We start from the raw sequence: 24,408 nt of genomic DNA, 5'->3' as shown, positions 1-24,408 counted from the left end.
TTCCCAGGCATGCCTAATCACGTTGTTGATGCATAACTAAAAATTAATGAATATGCGAACTGGCAAAGTTGCCAAGACTGACAAAATGAACTCAGCCCATTTCTTCCCGATTCGGTGGTGAAGGAGAATGGGACTTTTTCCAGTTCGATGTCTAAATTGTGAATGAAGCGAGCTGGTTGGATGGATCAGTGTCAGATCTCCCTCCCTTCCAGAACAACCTCAATGAAAGCCCATCTTCAATACCCCTTAGGGTGAAACGTTGGAGCAATGCGCCCAGGGAAGCCCGGATGCCGAGAAATACTCCGGACTGGATAAGTTTGAAGTTTTTAAAGTTTATTTATTATTGTCACAAGTAGGCTTGCATTAACACTGCAATGAAGTTACTGTGAAAAAGTCGCCACACTCTGGCACCTGTTCGGGTACACTGAGGGAGAATTTAGCATGGCCAATGGTCTACAGGAATAGTGCCAGAAGACTGGAGGATAGCAAATGTTGTCCCCTTGTTCAAGAAGGGGAGTAGAGACAACCCTGGTAATTATAGACCGGTGAGCCTTACTTCTGTTGAGGGCAAAGTTTTGGAAAGGATTATAAGAGAGAGGATTTATAATCATCTAGAAAGGAATAATTTGATTAGAGATAGTCAACACGGTTTTGTGAAGGGTAGGTCGTGCCTCATAAACCTTAGAGTTCTTTGAGAAGGTGACCAAAGAGGTGGATGAGGGTAAAGCGGTTGGTGTGGTGTATATGGATTTCAGTAAAGCATTTGATAAGGTTCCCCACGGTATTGCAGAAAATACGAAGGCATGGGATTGAGGGTGGTTTAGCGGTTTGGATCAGAAATTGGCTAGCTGTAAGAAGACAGAGGGCGGTGATTGATGGGAAATGTTCATCCTGGAGTTCAGTTACTAGTGGTGCAAGGATCTGTTTGGGGCCACTGTTTGTCATTTTTATAAATGACCTGGATGAGGGCGTGGAAGGATGGGTTAGTAAATTTGCGGATGACACTAAAGTCGGTGGAGTTGTGGACAGTGCGGAAGGATGTTGCAGGTTGCAGAGGGACATAGATAAGCTGCAGAGCTGGGCTGAGAGGTGGCAAATGGAGTTTAATGCGGATAAGTGTGAGGTGATTCACTTTGGAAGGAGTAACAGGAATACAGAGTACTGGTCTAATGGTAAGATACTTGGTAGTGTGGATGAGCAGAGAGATGTCGGTGTCCATGTGCATAGATCCCTGGAAGTTGGCACCCAGGTTGATAGGGTTGTTAAGGAGGCGTACGGTGTGTTAGCTTTTATTGGTAGAGGGATTGAGTTTCGGAGCCATGAGGTCATGTTGCAGCTGTACAAAACTCTGGTGCGGCCGCACTTGGAGTATTGCGTACAGTTCTGGTCGCCGCATTATAGGAAGGATGTGGAAGCATTGGAAAGGGTGCAGAGGAGATTTACCAGGATGTTGCCTGGTATGTTGGGAAGTCTTATGAAGAAAGGCTGAGGGACTTGAGGCTGTTTTCGTTAGAGAGAAGGTGGTTAAGAGGTGACTTAATAGAGGCATACAAGATGATCAGAGGATTAGATAGGGTGGACAGTGAGAGCCTTTTTCCTCGGATGGTGATGGCTAGCATGAGGGGACATAGCTTTAAATTGAGGGGTGATAGATATAGGACAGATGTCAGAGGTAGGTTCTTTACTCAGAGAGTAATAAGGGCGTGGAATGCCCTGCCTGCAACAGTAGTGGACGCGCCAACATTAAGGACATTTAAACGGTCATTGGATAAACATATGGATGATATTGGAATAGTGTAGATTAGATGGGCTTTAGATTGGTTTCACTGGTCGGCGCAACATCGAGGGCCGAAGGGTCTGTACTGCGCCGTAATGTTCTATGTTCTAATGCACCTAACCAGCATGTCTTTCTAACTGTGGGAGGAAACCGGAGCACCCGGAGGAAACTCACGCAGACGCGGGGAGAACGTGCAGACTCCACACAGTCACCCAAGCCAGGAATCGAACCTGGGTCCCTGGTGCTGTGAGGCAGCAGTGCTAACCAGTGTGCCACCCAGAAACAAAGGGAAGGGTTTTAGCAGGTAGAAAAGGGAGCAAATCAGCAGAGGCCTCTGTGGAGCATAGAAAGTACAAGAAGGGAACGTAAAAAAGCAATTAGAAGAGCAAAGATGGAACATGGAAAAGCACTGGCATTAGGGAGAATCCCCAAGATATTCTATGTTAAGTGGCAGAGGATAACAAGGGCAAGAGTAGGGCCCATTGTGGACCGAGGGAGCAATCAGTTTAAAACCTCATTGCCCCATCTCTAAACTCCCTCTCCTCTCCAAGGTGTGTTTTGAGCAACCACCTTTCACAGAAATTACCCTCAACTCCGATATCAACTTCCTTCTCAGCACTGAAAATGGCACTAAACAAATTTCACGGGGGAAGATTCTCTGTGGCAGGTGACCCAAGGTGCTCTGCATCCTTTCAGATCCCCCTGCAGCCTTTCGACCTGGTCAACTCCCTCCCCCCAGTTCCACATAGCCACTTTCCGTGTTATTGGATTGCTCTTGCCTGGTTAGACCTATCTGATCAGCAACCAGCCTCGAGTTAAATCACAATGCTCCAATTAAAACGGGGAAACCAAGCCTTTGTCTTTGGGCACTGCCACTCTCACCGTGGATTCCATCAAGACACAATCAGAGTGTTTGCAACCTCAGCATTCCAACTGAACTCCCATTAACCTCTTCACCCCAATGACTGCCTACTGCCATCACCTGCCTCTGCTCCACCTAACCCGTGCTTGTGTCACCTCCATATCCAGTTATTCCCCTGCTCTCTGGGCGAGCTCATACAAAACTCTGTTGTTCGTATCCTATCCTATCCTGCACCAAGTCTCCTCATCATCATTACCAACCAGAAAATAACTGCACATCTCAAGCAACTAATGGTCTGTACACCACCTCACCTTTTATCACCACAAATGGTTTAATGAGAATCTCCAGTAAGCTGGAATCTCTGGTTTTAAAATGCAACTAGTTCTGGCATTATGGTGCCACTCAAATCACAGATTATATATATATTTTTGGAAATATACAAGAGGCTCAAAGAAACTCAGGTGGTATTTTTCTCCCCTTCATTATTGTACAAGGTACCCCACAGGGTGCCACAAATCAAATTCAGGTCAAGACCTAGAAAACCGAATGGATAAATGTACAGACTCGATGGGCCGAATGGCCTCCTTCTGCACTGTAGGGATACTATGATAGCTTCTATTCTATTGAATTCAAATTCCACCATCTGCCGTGGCAGGGTTCAAACCCACATCCCCAGAACATTAGCTGAGTTTCTGGATTAATAGTCTAGCGAAAATGCCACCAAGCCATCGCCTCAATTTTTTAATATTCATTCACAGGACATGGGTGTCACTGGTTGGCGAGGCATTTGTTGCCCATCCCTAGTTGCCCTTGAACTGAGTGTCTCGCTCGGCCATTTCGGAGGGCAGTTGAGAGGCAATCACATTGCTGTGGCTCTGGAGTCACATGTAGGCCAGACCAGGTAAGGACAGCAGATTTCCTTCCCTAAAGAACATTAGTGACCCAGATGAGTTTTTCTGACAATCGACAATGGTTTCATAGAATCCCTGCAGTGCAGAAGGAGGCCATTCAGCCCATCGAGCCTGCACCGACAACGATCCCACCGAGCCCCTATCCCTGTAACCTGACGTGTTTACCCAGCTAATCCCCCTAAACTACGCATCTTGGGACACTAGAGGCAATTTAGCATGGCCAATCAACCTAACCTGGACTTTGGGAGGAATCCAGAGCACCCAGATGAAACCCATGCAGACACGGGGAGAACGTGCCGACTCCACACAGACAGTGACCCGAGGCTGGAACCGAACCCGGGTCTCTGGCACTGTGAGACAGCAGTTCTCACCACTGCGCCACCCGTGCCGTTCTCATGGTTTCATGATCATCAGTAGATTCTTAATTCCAGATATTTTTCTAATCTGGGGTGGCATGGTGGAACAGTGCTTAGCACTGCTGCCTCTCAGCACCAGGGGCCCAGGTTGGGTCAGTGTCTATGTGGAATTTGCACATACTCCCCGCTTGGGTTTCCTCCGGGCACTCCAGTTTCCTCCCACCGTCCAAAGATGTACGGGTTAGGTGGATTGGCCATGCTACATTGCCCCTTAGTGTCAGGGGGACTAGCTAGGGCATGGGGTTACGGGGATAGGGCCTGGGTGGAATTTTGGTCGGTATAGACTCGATGGGCCAAATGGCCTCCTTCTGCACCGTAGGGATACTATGAGAGCTTCTATTCTATTGAATTCAAATTCCACCATCTGCCGTGGCGGAATTCAAATCGCGACCCCAGAATATTCGCTGAGTTTCTGGATTAATAGTCGAGCGAAAATGCCACCAAGCCATCGCCTCCCCTTAAAGAGGTTAGCCGGTTTGACACCACATCGGTGCAATGATCCTATTACGCATGGCACCGGAATCGGTATTGATTCTTATGTTTACACTTTTGGCTTCAATCCTGCAATAAAAGGAAACCTTTACAGAAAAATAGTTAAGATGGAAAATAAGCACTGATAACCAATGACTCAAATACAAATCTGACACGCATTTCCCCAAAGCCTTCCACAGCATTTTGGACTTCCCAATGTGCTTTCCAGCCAATCAAATACTGTTGGAGTATTGTCAGCATTGTCAGAACCAAAGCATCTAATTTTCACACAGCAAGCTGTGACAAAGAGCAATGTGATAACGATCACAATTGGATTTTTGGGGTGTGGATTGAGGGATAAATATTGAGTAGGACACTGGGGATAACTCCCCTGCTCTTCTGCGAAACAATACCATGGGATATTTTATATTCACTCGACAGGAGGAGACAGGGCCTCGGCTTAACGTCATATCAGAAAAGACAGTATGTCTGCAAGTACGGCACTCCCTCAGTGCTGCACTATAGTGTCAACTGGGATTGTGTGCGCTGGGGTAGATTTGAACTCACAACCTTCCAAGTCAAGAGGCGAGAGTGCTACCCACTGACCCACAGTGGACAACAGCGTATAATATAATGGGGACTTTGTTTTGATTTCCAAATACTGGATTAACTTTGTCCCCCATCCTCTCCCCACCCCTCCCATTCAAAGATTTGCAGGTGGGGTGGATTTGGCCATGCGAAATTGCCCCTTAGTGTCCCAAGATTGTGTAGGTTAGGTGGATGGTAAATGCATGGGGGTTATGGGGAGAGCTGGGCCTGGGTAAGATGCCCTTTTGGAGAGTTGGTGCAGACTCAATGGGCCGAATGGCCTCTTTCTGCACTGTAGGGATTCGATGATTTAGTAAAGTTCTGTGGAGCAACATCCATTTGTTAAAACAGTATTTAAGTTAAACATTCATTTTTAAAAATAAAATTTCAGAGACCGGTCAGTGATATTTTTGATTGCGGTCACTCACTTTCTTCCAGTCAAAACACAGACCAAGGCTGGAAAGCTGTTCTCTCATGTGGGCAATATTACTGGAAGAAAATGAAAATATCTTACTGCTTTTTATCTGTGCATTTCCAAATACTTTTATAGATTCTGAGAACAATGGAGCTACATTATGAATCTGAAAGCTATTCCAAAATCTGGCAACCTAACAAACGCGATTATGATTAACTAATGATCTCAGAGTATGGCATGGTGGCAGAGTGGCTAGCAGTGCGGTCTAATGCCAAGCTCATCCTTAAATTTCGGCATGCCAAAGAGGTGCCACAGAAAGTGGAGCGATTGTGATGCCAGCGCTCCGTAATCCAATCAAATAAAACAAATGGGGCAGATTCCAAAGAAAGAGAGGAACTTCTATCTGAGGCAATTCCGTGCAGCATTCAAACAGCAAGAATTCAGCCCATAAACGGGGCGGCACAATGGGTTAGCACTGCTGCCTCGCAGCATCAGGGACCCGGGTTCAATTCCCGGCTTGGGTCACTGTCTGTGTGGAGCCTGCACGTTCTCCCCATGTCTGCGTGGGTTTCCTCCAGGTGCTCCGGTTTCCTTCCACAGTCCGAAAGGCCTGTTGGTTAGGTGCATTGACCCGAACAGGCACCAGAGTGTGTCGAGTAGGGGATTTTCACAGTAACTTCATTGCAGTGTTAACGTAAGCCTTACTTGTGACATTAATAAATAAACTTTTAAACTTGAAAACTGACAGACAACAAAGAGGATCACCGAATGGATCAGGAGAGTTCCCGTGTCTCCTGAGGACAGACATCCTTGTATCATCCTTGAAAATAGATTTAAAGTTTCAAAGTTTATTTATTAGCGTTAAGTAGGTTTACATTAACACTGCAATGAAATTACTGTGAAAATCCCCTAGTTGCCACACTCCGGCGCCTGTTCAGGAAATCTGAGGTTGAATTTAGCACGGCCAATCACCTAACCAGCACGTCTTTCAGACTGTGGAAGGAAACTGGAGCACCCGGAGACCCACGCAGACACGGGGAGAACGTGCAGACTCCACACAGACAGTCACCCAAGCCGGGAATTGAACCCGGGTCCCTGGCGCTGTGAGGCAGCAGTGCTAACCACTGTGCCACCCTCATTATAAAAATGTTTTCCACCAACTACTTCACAGCTTGAAGCAGCGGGCACACATCACCAAGACCAATTAACAACACTTCACAGCATCTTATTACGCTTCTAATACAAATGCATCTCTAAAATAATAGGCAATAACACAGCAACAATATTATATACTTCAAGGTAAGAAAGAAGATGGAACAAAATAAGGTTATGTCAGGTTCCTACAACACGGGGAAAAACCCACAATTATATATTCAAGAACTTTATCTTTAGTGCCATTTGTTTTTAATACTGGTCTTTTTCTACTGAATAAGGAAGTTAAAATGGCTGCCACAAGTCACCTGATCACAGGGCTGGCCCTTCATCGGAGAGCCACCCTCAAGAATTTCAAGGACAAAAGAATTACTTTCTCAAACTTCTGGAAAGTCACACCTCATTATGCCTAGACAGCAACTCACATCGCACTGGGACTGTTCAAGGCCGATTTTAGAGGCAAATATAGAAACGTTTTGCATTTGATCAGCCAACCTTGCTCGTGGGAGTCAGTGGGTCTGATGCAACAACGCCTTCCCTAACACCAGTTCACCATGCGGACAGCACAGTGGCAGAGTGGTTAGCACTGCTGTCTTACAGCGCCAAGGACCTGTGTTCAACCAGCCTTGGGAGACAGTCTGTATGGAGTTTGCACATTCTCCTGTGCCTGCGTGAGTTTCCTCTGGGTGCACAGTCCAAAGATGTGTAAATTAGTTGGATTGGCCATGGTGAATGCGTGGGATTATGGGAATGTGGGGGTGTTCCGAGTAAGATGTCATTGTGGAGAAGGAAGGTCATGTGACCCAAGCCTCCTGTTGGACAGTTTAATATTGCCTATCTGGCCTGCACAGCCAGGCTGCTGTTTTATCCACTGGACAGAACAGCGACCAGGCTGGGTAAGCAGCCTCGACTCCACAAATACATGATCAACGCCTGCCTGGTGGTCTAAACACGGAAAAGCCCGTTCTGCAGCAGCATCATTTGTTTGAAGGATTTTTGTTTTCTTTATCCAACTAAAACACATCGGATTGGAACCCCCCCCCCCCCCCCATGAAGGAAATACCCTGGTGGCACTGGCTTTTGACACTGGAACTCACGTGAACTATATATATTTTGTGGTCTTATACTACTAAAGTACTTCTCTATATTCCCCCCACCCACCTTCACAATGGTGAACACTGCTTTTCTGAATTTTGAATGTGGAAAACCAACCTTCAGAATTTGTTGTGGATTATTAGTAAAATTGGATAACAAAATCCAAGGAACGGGAAAAACACGCCATCGTCTATTTCTTTTAACAAACTAATTCAAAACAACTTCTGCTTACAGACAGCTGGAGAGGGGAAATCAGTGCAGTTTGAATTGTCCTGCTCCTGTCCGTAACAGGTTAAGTAAAAACCACCTAAACAGAAGATAACCTCTCAGAGTTATAGAGCACCTCAATAATCAAAATTTCAGAGCATCGCAATAATCTGGATTAACTATTCAACACCAGAGTCAATGCTCTGGACACACATCACTACACACATTGTAACATGTGGTGGATTCCCTGAGATTTCCATTACACCTTTTGCAGACAGTTTAAAAAGCACAGTTTAAGTTTTTATAAAGTTGTTTCATGTAAACCTGCGTTTTGGAAAGAAGAGGTGCTTTCTGCCAGTGTGAAATAACCAAGTGTAAAGTAAAGCTTATTTATTAGTCACAAGTAAGGCTTACATTAACACTGCAATTAAGTTACTGTGAAAATCCCTTAGTCGCCACAGTCCAGCGCCTGTTCGGGTCAATGCACCCTAACCAGCACATCTTTCAGACTGTGGGAGGAAACCGGAGCACCCGGAGAAAACCCACGCAGACACGGAGAGAACATGCAGATTCTGCACAGACAGTGACCCAAGCCGGGAATCGAACCCGGGTCCCTGGTGTTGTGAGACAGCAGTGCTAACCACTGTGCTACCATGTCACCCGTAACGTCCTGGACAGTCACTTACGCAGTACCTGAAATTAAAGATCTGCCGTATACATTTCGATGAAGTTTGTCAGGAATAAAACTCTGCCCTTTTACCTTTTGGTCCATTCCTCTGGATCTAGGCCACGCTCGATTGCAGCATTTTCAGCAGGCAAGCCAAATGCATCCCACCCCATCGGGTGTAAGACCTGCAGTTTATAGACAGAATAATGGTTACCAAACCCCTTCCTCAAACAAGTATTTACTTTGCTTTCACATCCCAGCGTCTCTTAATAAAGTTCAGATATAACTGCCTACTCTTGCTCCACAGAAAGCAGCAAGCCTAAATGCTGAAGGCAAGTTATTTACATTCATTATAAGTTCTCATTCTGAAGATATACTTCATTGCGACAGCTTAATGGTATTCATTTATTACTTATGAACAGTGGCTAGCACTGTTGCCTCACAGCGCCAGGGACCCAGATTCAATCCTGACCCTGGGTGATTGTCTGTGTGGAGTTTGCACATTCTCCCCGTGTCTGCGTGGGTTTCCTTTGGGTGCTCTGGTTTCCTCCCACAGTCTAAAGATGCGCAGTTTAGGTGGATTGGCCATGCTACATTGTCCTTAAGTGCCCAAGATGTGTAGGTTGGGGGGAACTAGCGGGGCAAGTGTGTGGGATTACAGGGATTTGGCAGACACAGGGCCTGGGTAAGATACTGTCCGAGAGTTGATGCAGACTCAATGGGCAGAATGGCCTCTTCTGCACTGTAGGGATTCTATGAATGTATGAACATCCTTGTTTTTGAATCCCACCATGGCCTCTCCCACCCAAATTCATCATCTCCACCCACCCAAACATTTGCCAAAATATCCGCTCTTATTTAATCCTGGTAACTGGAGCATTCCCAATTTTAATTACTGCACCATTGGTTGCTATGCCTTCAGCTGTCTGGGTGTCAAGCTCTGGAATTCCTTCCTTAAACTGGCCCACCTCTCCACCTCACTTTCCCCCCTTTATGAAGCTCTTTAAAACCTACTTCTATAACCAAGTTTATGGGCGATCAGCCCTAACATAGTCTTATGCGGCTTAATAATGTTTCTGAAAGCACCCTGGGCTTATTTTGTTGCATTAAAAACACAATGCAAAAATAAGTGTTTAATGTGACAAATCATTGTTCGTAATAACAATGTAAAAGTACATCTATATATCCCATGTTGCGATCTGAGACTTCTATGGGAAAGTTAATCTTTACAAAAAAGAGTAATCTGGTCAAAAAAAGCCAAAACAATGGATTCCAAGGAATAAGGCAAATTGTCTCAAGTTATTTATATAAATACATTATTTCCCCTTCCTCTGCCAGTTGCCCTCTGTCTCACACAATGATCTGAAGCCCCAGGTACTGGAGCTGGACCATTGTCAGAGGGATTTCAAAACACATTGCGTAGCAACCACACTGAAATTTAAACAGGTTTGCAAGGAATCGTGCTCTTTTACCGGCTGCTTATGTCACAAATGCTGGTTTAGGCAACGTAATCCAGAGACTGCTGAGCAAACCAAGTTTAAAGTTTATTTATTATTGTCACAAGTAGGCTTACATTAACACTGCAATGAAGTTACTGTGAGAATCCCCTAGTCGCCACACTCTGGCGCCTGTTCGGGTACACTGAGGGAGAACTTAGCACGGCCAACGCACCTAACCAGCACGTCTTTCAGACTGTGGGAGGGAACGGGAGCTCCCGGAGGAAACCCACGCAGACACGGGGAGAATGTGCAGACTCCACAAAGACAGTGACCCAAGCCAGGAATTGAACCCAGGTCCCTGGTGCTGAGAGGCAGCAGGGCTAACCACTGTGTCACCGTGCCTCCCAAATGATGATAGCACTTACTTATCAAAAGAAATCTTGAAGTTAATACTGGTATGCATCATATAAAATTGTTGGTCTTTCCTTCCAAAGACATTTGTGAAATCAAAACAGAGAGGTTAGCTGTGGGGTTGGCATTTAGCTGGTATTTTCCAATATAAAATCATTGGAGAAAAAAGTGATTCAATGATGCAGAAGAGGAACCGTGCTTTGGGATAACTGCACAGAAGCCCTCGAGAATCAACTGACCGAATACCACTTGTGCGTTTACAGCTTAATTTTAGCCCTTCGAGTCTTAGCTTACTAAGAGTACTGCCAGCTTTAACACTGACACTGCTGACTCTAACCCCATCTCACTGCCTTTCTACAAAACCCTTTCACGCTAATTGTGTACAGCACGATTTCAACTTGTGTTCATCACCAATTATATTGGACACTGACCCAGCACGTTACCCAGAGAAGGAAGGCTTTTCAAAGGACACAAACGCAAAACCAAGGTAAATGGTCGCGGTTAAAAAGGAGACAGCATTAAGGGAGACAGAACTTTTAGCATGGCAAACACCGGAGATATCCTTCATATTTAAAGGGGTTTTTAATTAAAAGCAGCTCCCACAGATGGAAAGATTGTATACGGTATTTGCCGATTGTATTTGCCAAAAGAAGAATATCAGCGAGTGATCATTTTTCAGATTCACCACCAGTGTGCAGGGCAACTTGGGATGGGTTATAAATGCTGTCACATCCACATCCTAACAGAGAATACCAACAGATGCTGATGCATATATTTAAATAGACACACTCATTTCCACTATTGGAGCTGTGTGAATTGTCAGTGTAACTTTACCCAGTCGCACTCGGCCCCAACTGCTGCCAGATCAAATTGAATATAATCGACGCTGCCTTTTGTTCTTTCAATTCTTCAAAAGGAGAACATTTTAAGTCTGCACCCCATGCTCCCACCTCAAAGGTCTTTCTTTTGGTCATTCTCTGGACGTGGGTACCGCTGCCATGGTTACCCATTTATCACCGTTTTCCAATGGCCCTGCAGACAAGGTGGCATTTCTGAAAATTATCATTGTGGTCTCGAGATTACAGGAGGGTAACCAGATATTCAAGTCAAATCACTCCTCCGTCTCACTACTGTTATCAGACACAAGAGAAATAACACGGAAACAGACAGAAAATCATGGAGGCAAAACACAGCTTGACACGTTTGCCATTAGAATGAGGTTACCTGAAATCCACGCATTCTCTGGAAATGGGCCATAGTGTCACTGATTGTGTAAACTCGAACGTGCCCCATGTGGAGTTTCCCCGAGGGGTACGGGAACATGGAAAGAACGTAACATTTTGGCTTTGATTTCTGAGGGGGAAAATAAAGATAATCTGTGAAAGAAAACATTGCAAATAATAGCCACTGAGTTTATCACTGACCAAGACATTTCAATCTGAACTTGTAACTTACATGCTCAATGCACCATAGAATAGGGCTAATAAGGATAAAGAGTAGCACGGGGTACCTTGTATTTTACACGACAAAAAAACAAAAGCAAATATTGCCAATGCTGGAAATCAGAAATAAAAGCAGAAAAATGCTGGAAATATTCAACTGGTCTGGCAGTGTCCATGGTGATAAGCAGAGTTAAAGTATAATTATTGGTGTCACAAGTAGGCTTACATTAACACTGCAATGAAGTTACTGTGAAAATCCCCTAGTCGCCACACTCCGGCACCTGTTCAGGTACACTGAGGGAGAATTTAGCATGGCCAACGCACCCAACCTTTGGATTATGGGAGGAAACGGAGCACTCGGAGGAAACCCACACAGACACGGGGAGAACATGGAAGCTCCACACAGTGACCCAAGCTGGGAATTGAACCCAGGTCCCTGGTGCTGTGAGGCAGCAGTGCTAACCACTGTGCCACCCCATCAACTACCCAAATATTATAGCTTAAAAATACAAGGGAATAGTGGCCAAATTTCAGCATGTGGGCATCACTGGCAAGGCCCTTATTCATTGTCAATCCCTAATGTTGAGTCTTGAGAGATGGAATGAGCTCTGTCTGTCCAGAGGCCCCTTCCTCCCTTGATGGAAGTTTTACACATGGTTTGTCTCTTTCTGTAGATTCACGAAAACATTTTTAAAAATACTTACATCGGTTTGAGAAATCGCCTGGAATTGTTCCTTCAGTCGCGTGTGCCAGTGTTCTTCGACACGTTTCCTTGTTTCAGCTTTATACTCTCTTTCCCATGATCCTGCCTCTCTGGAAATGTTTCTGCTGTGCCCCCTCGCCTGCCTCCCATATTGCCCCAGTAAACTGGCCCAGTGACATAAATGTTTTTTCAAGCAGGAAGAACAAGGCCCCAGCTTCCGCAAGGCAGTCTTCATTTTTTTGTGCAACCTTTTAAAAATTAAACAGATGATTATCATTACAGGGGAAAGACACAAGCTTCTTCTGTCGGGAAAAAGATACAAAAGTCTGAGATCACTCACCAACCGACTCAAGAACAGCTTCTTCCCTGCTGCGGTCAGACTTTTGAATGGACCTACCTTAAATTAAGTTGATCTTTCTCTACACCCTAGCTATGACTGTAACACTACATTCTGCACTCTCTCCTTTCCTTCTCCCCTATGTACTCTATGAGCGGTATGCTTTGTATGTGTAGCACGCAAGAAACAATACTTTTCACTGTATCCCAATACATGTGACAATAATAAATCAAATCAAAAAAGCTTCCATTTTTACGGTGGGGTGGAGTGAGATCTTGCGCACAGACAATTTAAAGCTTTAAAATTCATGACAGGCACAACTTTTCTTAATCAGAAATACCAGCCCACTGCTCAGCGATTATATATACCACAGGGAGCTCAATGAGCCATTTACTCCCGATTATCTGTGTATTCGCAAAGTTTGAAAATATTTTTACAAATCCCCACCAGAATTAGAGAAACAATGATAGATCTCACTTGAGGAGTAATTTACATTTCCTCACTGGAAGACAGGAGTTGGACAGGAAGAGTGTAAAGATGCTCGTTCACCAGGTTAAGGAAAACACAACTCATTTACTTACCGGTTAAAACTATAAAGAGGCTAGCAGCCTCAAGGTTGCAATCAGCTCCCGAGATATCCCCCATGCTCACCAGGGTAATCTCCCACCCACCTCTCCAATTGGCACACCAGGTCATGTGACTCTTATTCTGCAGATGGATCCTTAAAGGGACACACACCACATCCCTCCCCCTTTATGTCCTTTTATACAAATGTCAATACTCAATTTACACAGTCCAAGATAATTAAACATTAATTGGGTCATAAATTATTTCGGGAGGTTTCACAATCATTGTGGATGGTTAACTTCTCTGTCTGAGGCGCTTCCACAGGAAGCTGTCAGCCAAAACCACAATGATGGCGCCTCTTCAGGCGCAGGCAGTTCAGTTCGGTTTCCATGGAGACAAAGGCTGTGCCTGTCACTGGATGACCAGGTGCTTCAGTGCCAAGATAGTCAGGAACATTTCCAGGTGACAATATCTATCCTGACAGCAAAAGCTGGCTGCTAAGGCAACGCTCCTTTACTCAAATGGTCTGTGTGTTTTCGGACAATCCTTCCTTCTACGTCCACTTGATAAAACAGAAACCTAGTTTTAGGGACAATGATTCCAGGGACCCAGCTCGACACACTACCAAAATTCCTCACGTACACGGTATCATCCACCATAAACGACCATGCCGACTGACAAGAATCACGGTTTATCTTCTGACTGGACAGCACGGTGGCACAGCGGTTAGCACTGCTGCCTCACTGCGCCAGGGATGTGGGTTCAATCCTGGCCTTGGGTCACTGTCTGTGTGGAGTTTGCGCATTCTCCCCATGTCTGCATGGGTTTCCTCTGGGTGCTTCAGGGTCGAAAAATGTATGGGTTAGGTTGATTGGCTATGCCAAATTAACTCTAGTGTCAGGGGGATTAGCAGGGTTAATATGAGGGGTTACGGGAATAGGGCCTGGGTGGGATTGTGTTCAGTGCAGACTCAATGAGCCGAATTGCCTCCTTCTGCACTCTAAAGTTTATTTATTAGTCACAAGTAAGGCTCACATTAACACTGCAACGAAGTTACTGTGAAAATCCCCTTGTCGCCACACTCCGGCGCCTGTTCGGGTCAATGCACCCTAACCTGCACGTCTTTCAGACTGTGGGAGGAAACCCACGCAGACACGGGGAGAACGTGCAGACTCTACACAGACAGTGACCCAAGCCGGGAATTGAACTCGGGTCCCTGGTGCTGTGAGGCAGCTGTGCTAATCATTGTGTCACTGTGTAGGCACTATAGGGATTCTATGAACGTTTTGGCTGGCCTCTACCCCCTCCAACAAATTTGGAAACACGAGGCTCAGTCTCATTCTGAGATGACAGTTTATTTAACAACTCTGCTGGCAGGACTCCTGTTGTTGCATGTGGAGTGGTCCTAGAGCCCAGGAGGAATCACAAGATTCTGATCTCCAGGTTTCCTCTAACTGTTTCTTTAGGTAAGACATAAAAGTTTGGACGGCTCACTCAGTTAGTCCATTGGATGCTGGGTGGTAAGGCACAGCTCTAATCTGCTTTATACCATTCAGTGAGGTGAAGTTTTGAATCTCAGCACTTATGAATATTGTTCCATTGTCGGACACTATGACTTCAGATAATCTGTGGATGGAAAAACACTGGCATAATCTTTCAATGGCAGCATGCGATGGCGGAGACTTCACTTGAAAAATGTCCATCCACTTCATCGACAGTGAGCAGAAATGCTGTCCACAAATGGACCAACATCATTAACATGGATTCGTACCAATGGCCAGTCAGGCCATTCCCAAGGATGCAGTGGGGCTGCAGCAGGCAACCTTTGTCGCAGCTGGCATGGTTCACAGTGCTTCTCTAGGCTCTATGTCAGCATCAATGCCAGGCCAACACACAACTTCATCTTGGAGATGCCAAGATGAGCACTAAGCAATTCTATTAGAATTGGCTCTTAGATCCTTAGATGGTTCAAAATGTACTAACAGGTTTGAATAGTGTTGAGTTCTCCAAGACCAATGCTGGCTTTTTTTTAAAACCAGAATATAGGGAGCCAATAACGTCAAGTTTGGTTTAAAAAAAAGCATCCATAGTAATTTACAATTCTCAAAATGACTTGAGCTCAGGTGTGATTTGTGGGGGGGGTAGGGAGGGGTCAGTGCCTCCTTTATGGCCTTGACCTTGTCTTCTGTGAGGTGTAATCCCTGTGTATCTACACGGTAATGCAGGCAGGTTACCTCAGTGGCTTGAAAAGTACGGAGGTGAATTCCAGCAACTCCTCCAAGTTTGCCAGATGCTCTGTTTCTGTCGTTCTGAGATCATCAAGATATTCCACAACTTGTGGCAGCCCTTGCAGCAGACTCTGCATTGTCCGATGGAGAGGCCTCAGCTGGAATACTGCGTGCAGTTTTGGTCCCTTTACCTAATAAAGGATATAGCAACATTGATTCACCAGGCAAATTCCTGGGATGAGAGGGCTGTCCTAGCAAGACAGCCTAAATAGTCTGGGTGTGTTCCTTGGAGTTCAGACGAGTGAATGGTGAACTTATTCAAACATAAGATCCTGAGGGAGGCTTGACAGGGTAGATGGTGAGATGTTTTCACCAGTGAGGAAAGTCTCAAACAAGTGGACATCGCTACAAGATAAAGGGCCGGTCATTTAAAACTGAGGTGCATAGAAATTTCTTCTCGCAGAGGGTGGTGAATCTCTGGAATTCTCTGCCCCAAAGTGGAGGCTGGATCATTAGAAATATTCAAAGTGGAGATGGATAAATATTTGATAGAATCTGGAATAGAGGGCTATGGGGAAATGTTACAGAAAAGGAGTTGAGGCATGATGGTATTGAATCGCGGGGCAGGCTTGACGAGCCTGGTGGCCACTCCTGCTGCTATTTCTTGTGTACTTGTGTGTGCGTCTTCTGGAAAATTGCATATGCTGAAGACATGCCAAAGGACAGACATGTATTGGAACAAACCCTGTGTGTGTTTATTGCGACCTCGGGAAGCATCATTTAATTCTAGCTGCTGATGTGTATGACTCATATCCAGTTTTGTACAAGATTGATCTCCAGTCAACTTTTCAGACACATCTTCAATCTTCTGGATTGGCTATTTATCTAACGTGGCAACCCAATTAGAAACTTTGTAGTGCTTCGGTGCAGAGGGATCTGCTCCCCGATTGGTTCCTCAGGTCATGTGACCTGAATGGAACCATCCCTGCCAGGAGGAATTAGTGGGGGGCATTTCCAGTTTACTGGTCACTCCATGCTTGTACAGCTGAGACCAGTACACACTCTCTTGTGGCAGCTCACTGATCAGGAGTGAGAAATCGGATGCTATTGTCGAAAGTGGAGGCATGCAGCAGCTTAAAAGGGGGAACGGACAAATAATTCTGGAGCTACAGAAAAACCCCAATGGTTCAGACAGTGAAAGATATTACTGGAGCAGAGTCTTTATGCACTTTTATTTACCGAGAAACAAATACATGTTGTGCATCACCAAACTGCAACCACTGTTTCAAACTACTATATCTGTATGTGGCAGATATAGAATATTGATAAATGTATAATGTAGAGATATATATTGAGCACAGGTAATGTCCACTGAATACTATTAAACACTCAATTGATTAAAAAAAACCACACTGTTTTAGACAGCTAAATTGTCCAACTTCATCCATCTCAGCTCATATACTGCTGAAACCCCCACCTATACCTTTGTGAACTCCATTGACTAATGCAATGCACTCCTGGCTATTCTCCCTGCATAATCTTGAGGTCACCCGAAATTTGCTGTCTGTGGCATAACTCGCACCAAGCTCTGTTCCCCTATCACCCTATGCTCACTGAACTATGTAAAGAAACAACTTGATTTTAAAATTCTCACTCACAAATCTCTCCATGGCCTCACTCCCCTCCCTCTGTAATCGCCTCCAATCTAACAACTCTATGAGACATCAGCGATCCTCTAACTCTGACCTCTTGAACATCCCCAATTTGAATTGGCCCATCATTAGTGGTCATGCCTTTGTTTAAAGTTTATTTATTAGTGCGACAAGTCAGCTTACATAACAGTGCAATGAAGTTATTGTGAAAATCCCCCAGTCACCACACTCTGGTGCCTGTTCGGATACACTGAGGGAAAATTTAGCATGGTCACAGACAGTGACCCAAGCCAGGAATTGAACCTGGGACTCTGGTGCTGTGAGGCAGCAGTGCTAACCACTGTGCCACCACAGCACCAAGACCCTCTCTTTCTTACCCCACCCACCAGCTCTGGAATTCCCTCACGACACCTCCCCAACTTTCTTTGGCCTCCCTTGCCTCCTTAAAATCCTCACTCTTAGAATAGGCTATTGATTGCAATCCTGGATATCTTCAGGTGTGGTTCGGTGTCAAACTTTTCTTCACGACACTGCAGCTAACACCTTGGGTCATTTTATTACATTAAGCACATGTCTATGCCAATTGTTGTCGTTTGACAGGGAGCATGACACGCTTGTTGACACAGAACAAAGAAGAAGCCCACAAGTCCCAAATAACTCAGGAAGCAGCCACAATGTACTCTATGAACGGTATGCTTGGTCTGTACAGCATACAAGAAACAATACTTTTCACTGTACATGCGACAATAACAAATCAATGGCAGAGAGGAGAAAAGATGAGGAGAAAAAGGAGGGGGCCACAGTCTGAAAAAAAAAATCACAACTAAACTAAACCAGTCCAGTCCCACAGATCAGGGCAGCAGCTGATTCTGGAGGTGACAATAAACTGGGAAGAGCACAGCCAGGGCTGGAAGATAAAGAGGGTTGTCTGGCTTCACCAGGCCATGGGAGAAGCGGCCAGAATTGGTGCGGATTTGCCTTTCATCCCGGAAAGGGCGGGCGGAGTGAAGCGCAGCAAGAACTCACCTCACTCCCTGGGCGCCGCCATCTTGCCGGCTCTCTCAACAAAACTTTATTGAAGCCGCATCCGGGCACAGCTTTATTGACATGGGAGGGGGGAATCTGCGCAGGCGCGCCGCCGGCAGCCACGTGCCCTGGAACGCGGAGACAGCAGCCAAGGTTCCAGGGCCACGTGGCTGCTGTTTGAGCGCATGTTGCAGAATGAATGGCAATCCCACACACTGCACCAACCCTGCTCCTAACCTTTAGAAACCATAGAGAAGATGCTGCACAGCATGAGGCCATTCGGCCCATCTTGTCCATGCCAGCCCATGCACAGTAAGAAGTCTCACCACACCAGATTAAAGTCCAACAGGTTTATTTGGTAGCACGAGCTTTCCGAGTCTCGCTCCTTCTTCAGGTGAGTGAGGAGTTGTGTTCACAAACAGGGTATACATTGGCACAGACTCAATTTACAGAATAATGGTTGGAATGCGAGCCTTTACAGATAATCAAGTCTTAAAGGTACAGACAATGTGAGTGGAGGGAGCATTAAGCACAGGTTAAAGAGATGTGTATTGTCTCCAGATAGGACAGTTAGTGAAATTTTGCAAGCCCAGGCAAGTCGTGGGGGTTACAGATAGTGTGACATGAACCCAAGATCCCGGTTGAGGCCGTCCTCATGCGTGCGGAACTTGGCTATCAGTTTCTGCTCAGCGATATTGCGTTGTATGTCATGAAGGCTGCCTTGGAGAATGCTTACCTGAAGATCAGAGGCTGAATGCCCGTGACTGCTGAAATGTTCCCCAACTGGAAGGGAACACTCCTACCTGGTGATTGTCAAGCGGTGTTCATTCATCCGTTGTCGTAGCGTCTGCATGGTCTCCCCATGGACACCCAGCTGTCCTTTGTAACCCCACCTTCCTGCACCCAGCGCCATAGCTGTCCTGTAACTTACAGCACCTAAGGTTCAGATCCAGGTACTTTTTGGTTAGGTGCTGGACTGGGGAATTTCACAGTGACTTCATTGCAGTGTTAAGGTAAGCCTTACTTGTGACTGATAAATAAACATTACTTTAAAAAACTTTTTTAAGAAGAGTTCAAGCTCTCTGACTCCGCTATCTGCCTTACCTTCTTTTTAATGGCAGAGCCTCTGTAAGGGGTGGCCAACCCTCCAGGATTGGTCGAGAATCCCCAGAAAATGAAGACTAATCTCCAGGACACAGCTGTGTGCAACCCTGGAGAAAAATAAAATCATCGGGGCATTAACAAAAAGATGGCAGCACAGTGGTGGGGCACATAGTGCGCACACTGCTGCCTCACAGCGCCAGGGACCTGGGTTCAATTCCGGCCTCAGGTCACTGTGCGGAGTTTGCACATTCTCCTGTGTCTGCATGGGTTTCCTCTGGGTGCTCTGGTTTCCTCCCACAGTCCAAAAATGTGTAGATTAGATGGATTGGCCATGGGAAATGTGTGGGGTTAACGAGATAGGGTGGGGGAGCGGGTCTGGGTAAGATGCTCTGTCAGAGTTGGCGCAGACTCGATGGACTGAGTGGCCTCTTCCTCACTGTAAGGATTCTATGAAGAATACCGCCTGAACCGTCTGTTTTCTTATTGTTTGGCTGACAGTCATGTATCATCCAACTGGGTTATGAGTCTTTGTGCTTCCTGATTGACAAAGGAAGGAAAGGGTGGATGTGTTGGCCAATTAATGGCTGGAGCATTGTGGGAGGGGGAGTCATGCGATTAAACCTCCAATTTAATCACAGTTGGCAATGTTAGGGAGCCATCGGGAAGGTGCTGTGTTGCAGTGGATAGTGTCCCTTGCTTCTGAACCAGGACCCGCTGGGTTCATCTCTAGGGTCAGTACTGACCCTCTAGCAGCAGACAAAACACAGGAGGAAATAGATAGTGTTTATTTTTTGAACATTTTGGTTATTTTTTAAATGGCAATTTCCAAAACCATGATCTCAACCACCTGGAAGAGAAAGGGCAGCAGGCACATGGGAACATCATCACTTACAAGTGCCCCACCAAGAGGTGACAGTGGCACAGTGGTAATGTCACTATACTGGTAATACAGAGGCCCAGGCTAATGCTCTGGGGACATGAGTTCAAATTCCAATATGGCAGAATTTGAATTCGATAAAAATATCTGGAATTAAGAATCTATCGATGACCATGAAACCATTGTCGATTGTCGGAAAAACCCATCTGGTTCACTAATGTCCTTTAGGGAAGGAAATCTGCCATCCTTACCTGGTCTGGCCTACATGTGACTCCAGAACCACAGCAATGTGGTTGACTCTCAACTGCCCTCGGGCAATTAGGGATGGGCAATAAATGCTGGCCTGGCCAGCGGCGCCCATATATGGTAAAATGAATGAATTTTTAAAAATTAATTCTACCAGCAAACCTTTAACCACAATTGAAACATTTTAAAATCCATCAAATTCATCGTCATCAGCACCTGACTCATCCAGTTCATTCTGAGTCAATTTCACAGTGGCGGCACAATAAGGATCCCACTCTCGATCAGATATGGCACTTTCGGTTTCAGAATCATCCCTCACACAGCAAATCATCTTCCTCTCCATCCACTGAACTGGATATTCTGCCATATATGGCCTGCTGTGGGTGTGTCTTATACTCCCACGCATCTCCTTGGCAACAGGGCTTGTATCATTATTTGAATCCATGTGCTGACTTGTAGGACGATTAAAACATGTGTTTCTAAGGTGAAAAATTGAAATCGACCACAAATGCGATTGCAGCATCTCTTTACAGAATAGGGGCCTACACTTTGACCACAAGTATAGGCCTAAACATGGTTTTGACGCTGAAAGAAATGGGGTCATCTTATATGCAGGGTTGGCTAATGCGCCATGATCTATGGTAATGCTTTGAGATTCTGTCGTGCACTCTGTCTCCTTAATCACTGCAAATCCTTCTCAGAACAGATATAATGGATTGAATAAACCTGACATCTGGTCTTAGGTTCAATTTGATGTTCACTGAACTACATTTATATAGGTTGCAGGATAAATCAGTTAAAAGCTGCCAAAATAATTCTCTTGTTGATGACTAAGATTTATATATTGGATAACTTTAACAATTGCTAAAGTCAAAGGGGAGAATTTTCCTGTTCCGCCCGTCATGGAAATCGTAGCGGGCGAGGGGTGGACCATGCAAAGGTTTGTTGACCTCGGGTGGGATTTTCCAGTTTTGGGATGAGCGCGGCTGGAAAATCCCACCCACAATGTCAATTGTGCATAGTTAATTCGCTGTGATAATTTTTAAATTTGTTTATGGGATGTAGCCAGCACTTATCGCCCGTCCCTTGGGAATGTGATGGTGAGCCGCCTTCTTCAATCACTGCAATCAGAGTGCAATTTTCTGGAGCAGGTTGACGCAACGGGGTGTCTTGCTGTAGACCATCTCAGACGACCAGTTAAGAGTCAACCACATTGCCGTGGATCTGGAATCACATGTAGGCCAGACCGGTAAGGGTGACAGATTTCCTCCCCTCAAGGACATTAGTGAACCAGATGAGGTTTCAACCACAATCTGGTAGTTTCATGATCATTATTGATTAGGCTAGTGTCTATTTTAATTCAATAAATGCAAATTTCCCCCAGCTGCTGTGGTGGGATTTGAACTCACATCGCCTGTGGATTACTGTCCAATAATATAGCCATCGTCCCCAAAATCATGCAACAATTTTCTTCATCAAAACTGATGGATGAGATCATAAGAAATAAGAGGAGTAGGCCATTTGGCCCATCAAACCTGCTCCATCATTCAATAAGGTCATGGCTGATCTTATTGGGGTCTTAACTCCACTTTCGTCCCATCCCTCAATAATCTTAAATTCCCTTGTCAATCAAAAATCTGTCTAATCCAGTTTTGCATTGATACAGTGACCCAGTCTTCACTGCTCTTGGGAGAAATACCAACAACCCTCGGAGAGAATGGGACAGGAAAATTCTGGTCCACATTTCCATGGTTATTCCACTTATATATTCAGGAGTTTTTAAGACCTCCACTTTATTCCCTAAGGTATCTGGCACTGACAATTGTCATACATTTCATTAGCAAGTATGTAAGCAAAAGTGATTCAATGGCTCTACAATAGATGACGTGTGACTTCATTGAATTCTGCATGGTACACGTAACACATTGTGATTGTTCATTTTCCTATTTGTACCATTCAAATTTACAACAATGATTCATTCTTTATGCGTGTGCTGAAAAGTTTTGCTTTTTTTTGCCGGAATTCTCCCACCTCGCCCGTGGTTGGGATTCTCCAGTCCCGCTGCTGTGAATGGAGATTTAGCTAAGCGCCAATTTCTCCATTCTCGCTGGCAGTGACGGCGGGGTGAACGAAATCGGAGAATTCTGGCCTTCATGTTAGCCAAATTCAGCTTAAATACAGAGCCCAGATTAAGTTTGCGAAGCACAGGTTACAGAACCTGGTTCAACAATACACCCTACTCCCTAGCTATGACCGTAACACTACATTCTGTACTCTCTCGTTTCTTTCTCTATGTATGGTATGCTTTGTCTGTATAGCGCGCAAGAAACAATACTTTTCACTGTATATTAATACATGTGACAATAATAAATCAAATCAAATCAAAATCAATACTGTTCACAAAAGGATGGATTGAGGGTTGGATAAAGGACAAGAGACAGAGTAGGAATAAGGAAGTAATAAAAGTTCTGTAGAAGGATCATTTAGATCCAAAATGTTAACTCTATTTCTCTCCACAGACGCCGCCAGGCCTGCTAAGTTTATCCAGCATTTTTATTTAGAAATAAAAAGGTCATTTTTAGACTGGTAAGCTGTTGCTAGTGAGGAACAGCGAGGATCAGTGTTTGGGTCTCAGCTTGTTACAATCTATATCAGTGATTTGGCTGAGGGGACTTTTGTAATGTATCCAAGGGATGGATGCGGCACATTCCACTGGCATGGATTCAGTGGGCGCGGGGGGGCATATAAATATATCGGGTGGTTAGACCATCACCTTCCCACCCACCCCGGACCCAGCCTCTATAATATGAAGAGGAGAGTAAAGCACTCACTGGCCTGCCTACCCTTTGGCGCGTTGAGACCCTTAAGTGGCCATTTGTTGTACATCAATACATCTTCTCTACCATAAGCAGGTATGAGTGAGAGTGGGAAGGCCGCTTTTCAACACCTTTGGTGAAAAGGTGGGAAGGGAGGGGAGGCACGATTTAGTAGATTGAAGACGGAGATTGATAGATTTTATTGGTCATGTGAATCGAGGAACATGAAGGTATTATGGATAGATGGAGTTGAGGGAGAAGACCAGCCTTGATTTTATTGAATGGTGCAGCAGGCTTGAAGGGCTGAATGGCCCACTCTCGCTCCCATTGCTTGTGTTCTGTGAAAGATTGAATTCTCTCAATGTATGGGGTAGACAAGGAGGCTCTGGATCTCCTCAGGCCTTCTCCTGCTCCACTGTGCGGTGACAACAACAACATGCATTTATATTTAGGGGAGGTGATGGCCTAGTGGTATTATCGCTGGACTATTAATCCAGAAACTCAGCTCATGTTCTGGGGACCCAGGTTCGAATCCCGCCGCAGCAGATGGTGGAATTTGAATTCAGTAAAAAAAAATCTGGAATTAAGAATCTCCTGATGACCATGAAACCATTGTCGGTTGTCGGAAAACCCATCTAGTTCACTAATGTCCTTTAGGGAAGGAAATCTGCTGTCCTTACCTAGTCTGGCCTACATGTGAGTCCAGAGCCACAGCAATGCGGTTGACTCTCAACTGCTCTCCAAGGGCAACTAGGGATGGGCAATAAATGCTGGCCAGCCAGCAACGCCCCTGTCCCACAAATGAATAATATAGCCTCCTTAATGTAGCAAAATGTCCCAAAGCACTTCACAGAAGTGTTATCGAACACAATATGGCATCAGATTTGGAGATATTAGAACAAATGATGAACCATGATGAGAAGTAGAGAGACAGAATAGTTTTGGGAGGATGTTCCTGGGCAACTTTAGTGAAAAGCTTGGTTAGTTGTTGACTTTACG

At 45.2% G+C, this 24,408-nt stretch overlaps 1 protein-coding gene across 1 annotated transcript in view; it reads right to left on the bottom strand.

Moving 5' to 3' along the window:
* The window catches only part of lars2 (leucyl-tRNA synthetase 2, mitochondrial), a 91,253-nt gene extending 72,853 nt beyond the window's left edge, over nucleotides 1–18,400 (bottom strand). Inside the window, exons 1-5 of the mRNA XM_078199672.1 lie at nucleotides 18,367–18,400; nucleotides 12,558–12,804; nucleotides 11,636–11,764; nucleotides 8,655–8,746; nucleotides 5,454–5,514 (exon numbers count right to left, since the gene is read on the bottom strand). Of these exons, the coding sequence (XP_078055798.1) occupies nucleotides 5,454–5,514; nucleotides 8,655–8,746; nucleotides 11,636–11,764; nucleotides 12,558–12,791 (516 nt within the window). The 5' untranslated portion in view covers nucleotides 12,792–12,804; nucleotides 18,367–18,400. The remainder of the gene's footprint in view (nucleotides 1–5,453; nucleotides 5,515–8,654; nucleotides 8,747–11,635; nucleotides 11,765–12,557; nucleotides 12,805–18,366) is intronic.
* Nucleotides 18,401–24,408: the final 6,008 nt, after the last annotated feature.

This window comes from Mustelus asterias, chromosome 2 (assembly GCF_964213995.1).
Source record: "Mustelus asterias chromosome 2, sMusAst1.hap1.1, whole genome shotgun sequence".
Classification (NCBI taxonomy): domain Eukaryota; kingdom Metazoa; phylum Chordata; class Chondrichthyes; order Carcharhiniformes; family Triakidae; genus Mustelus; species Mustelus asterias.
This window is presented reverse-complemented; position numbering and strand designations above follow the sequence as displayed.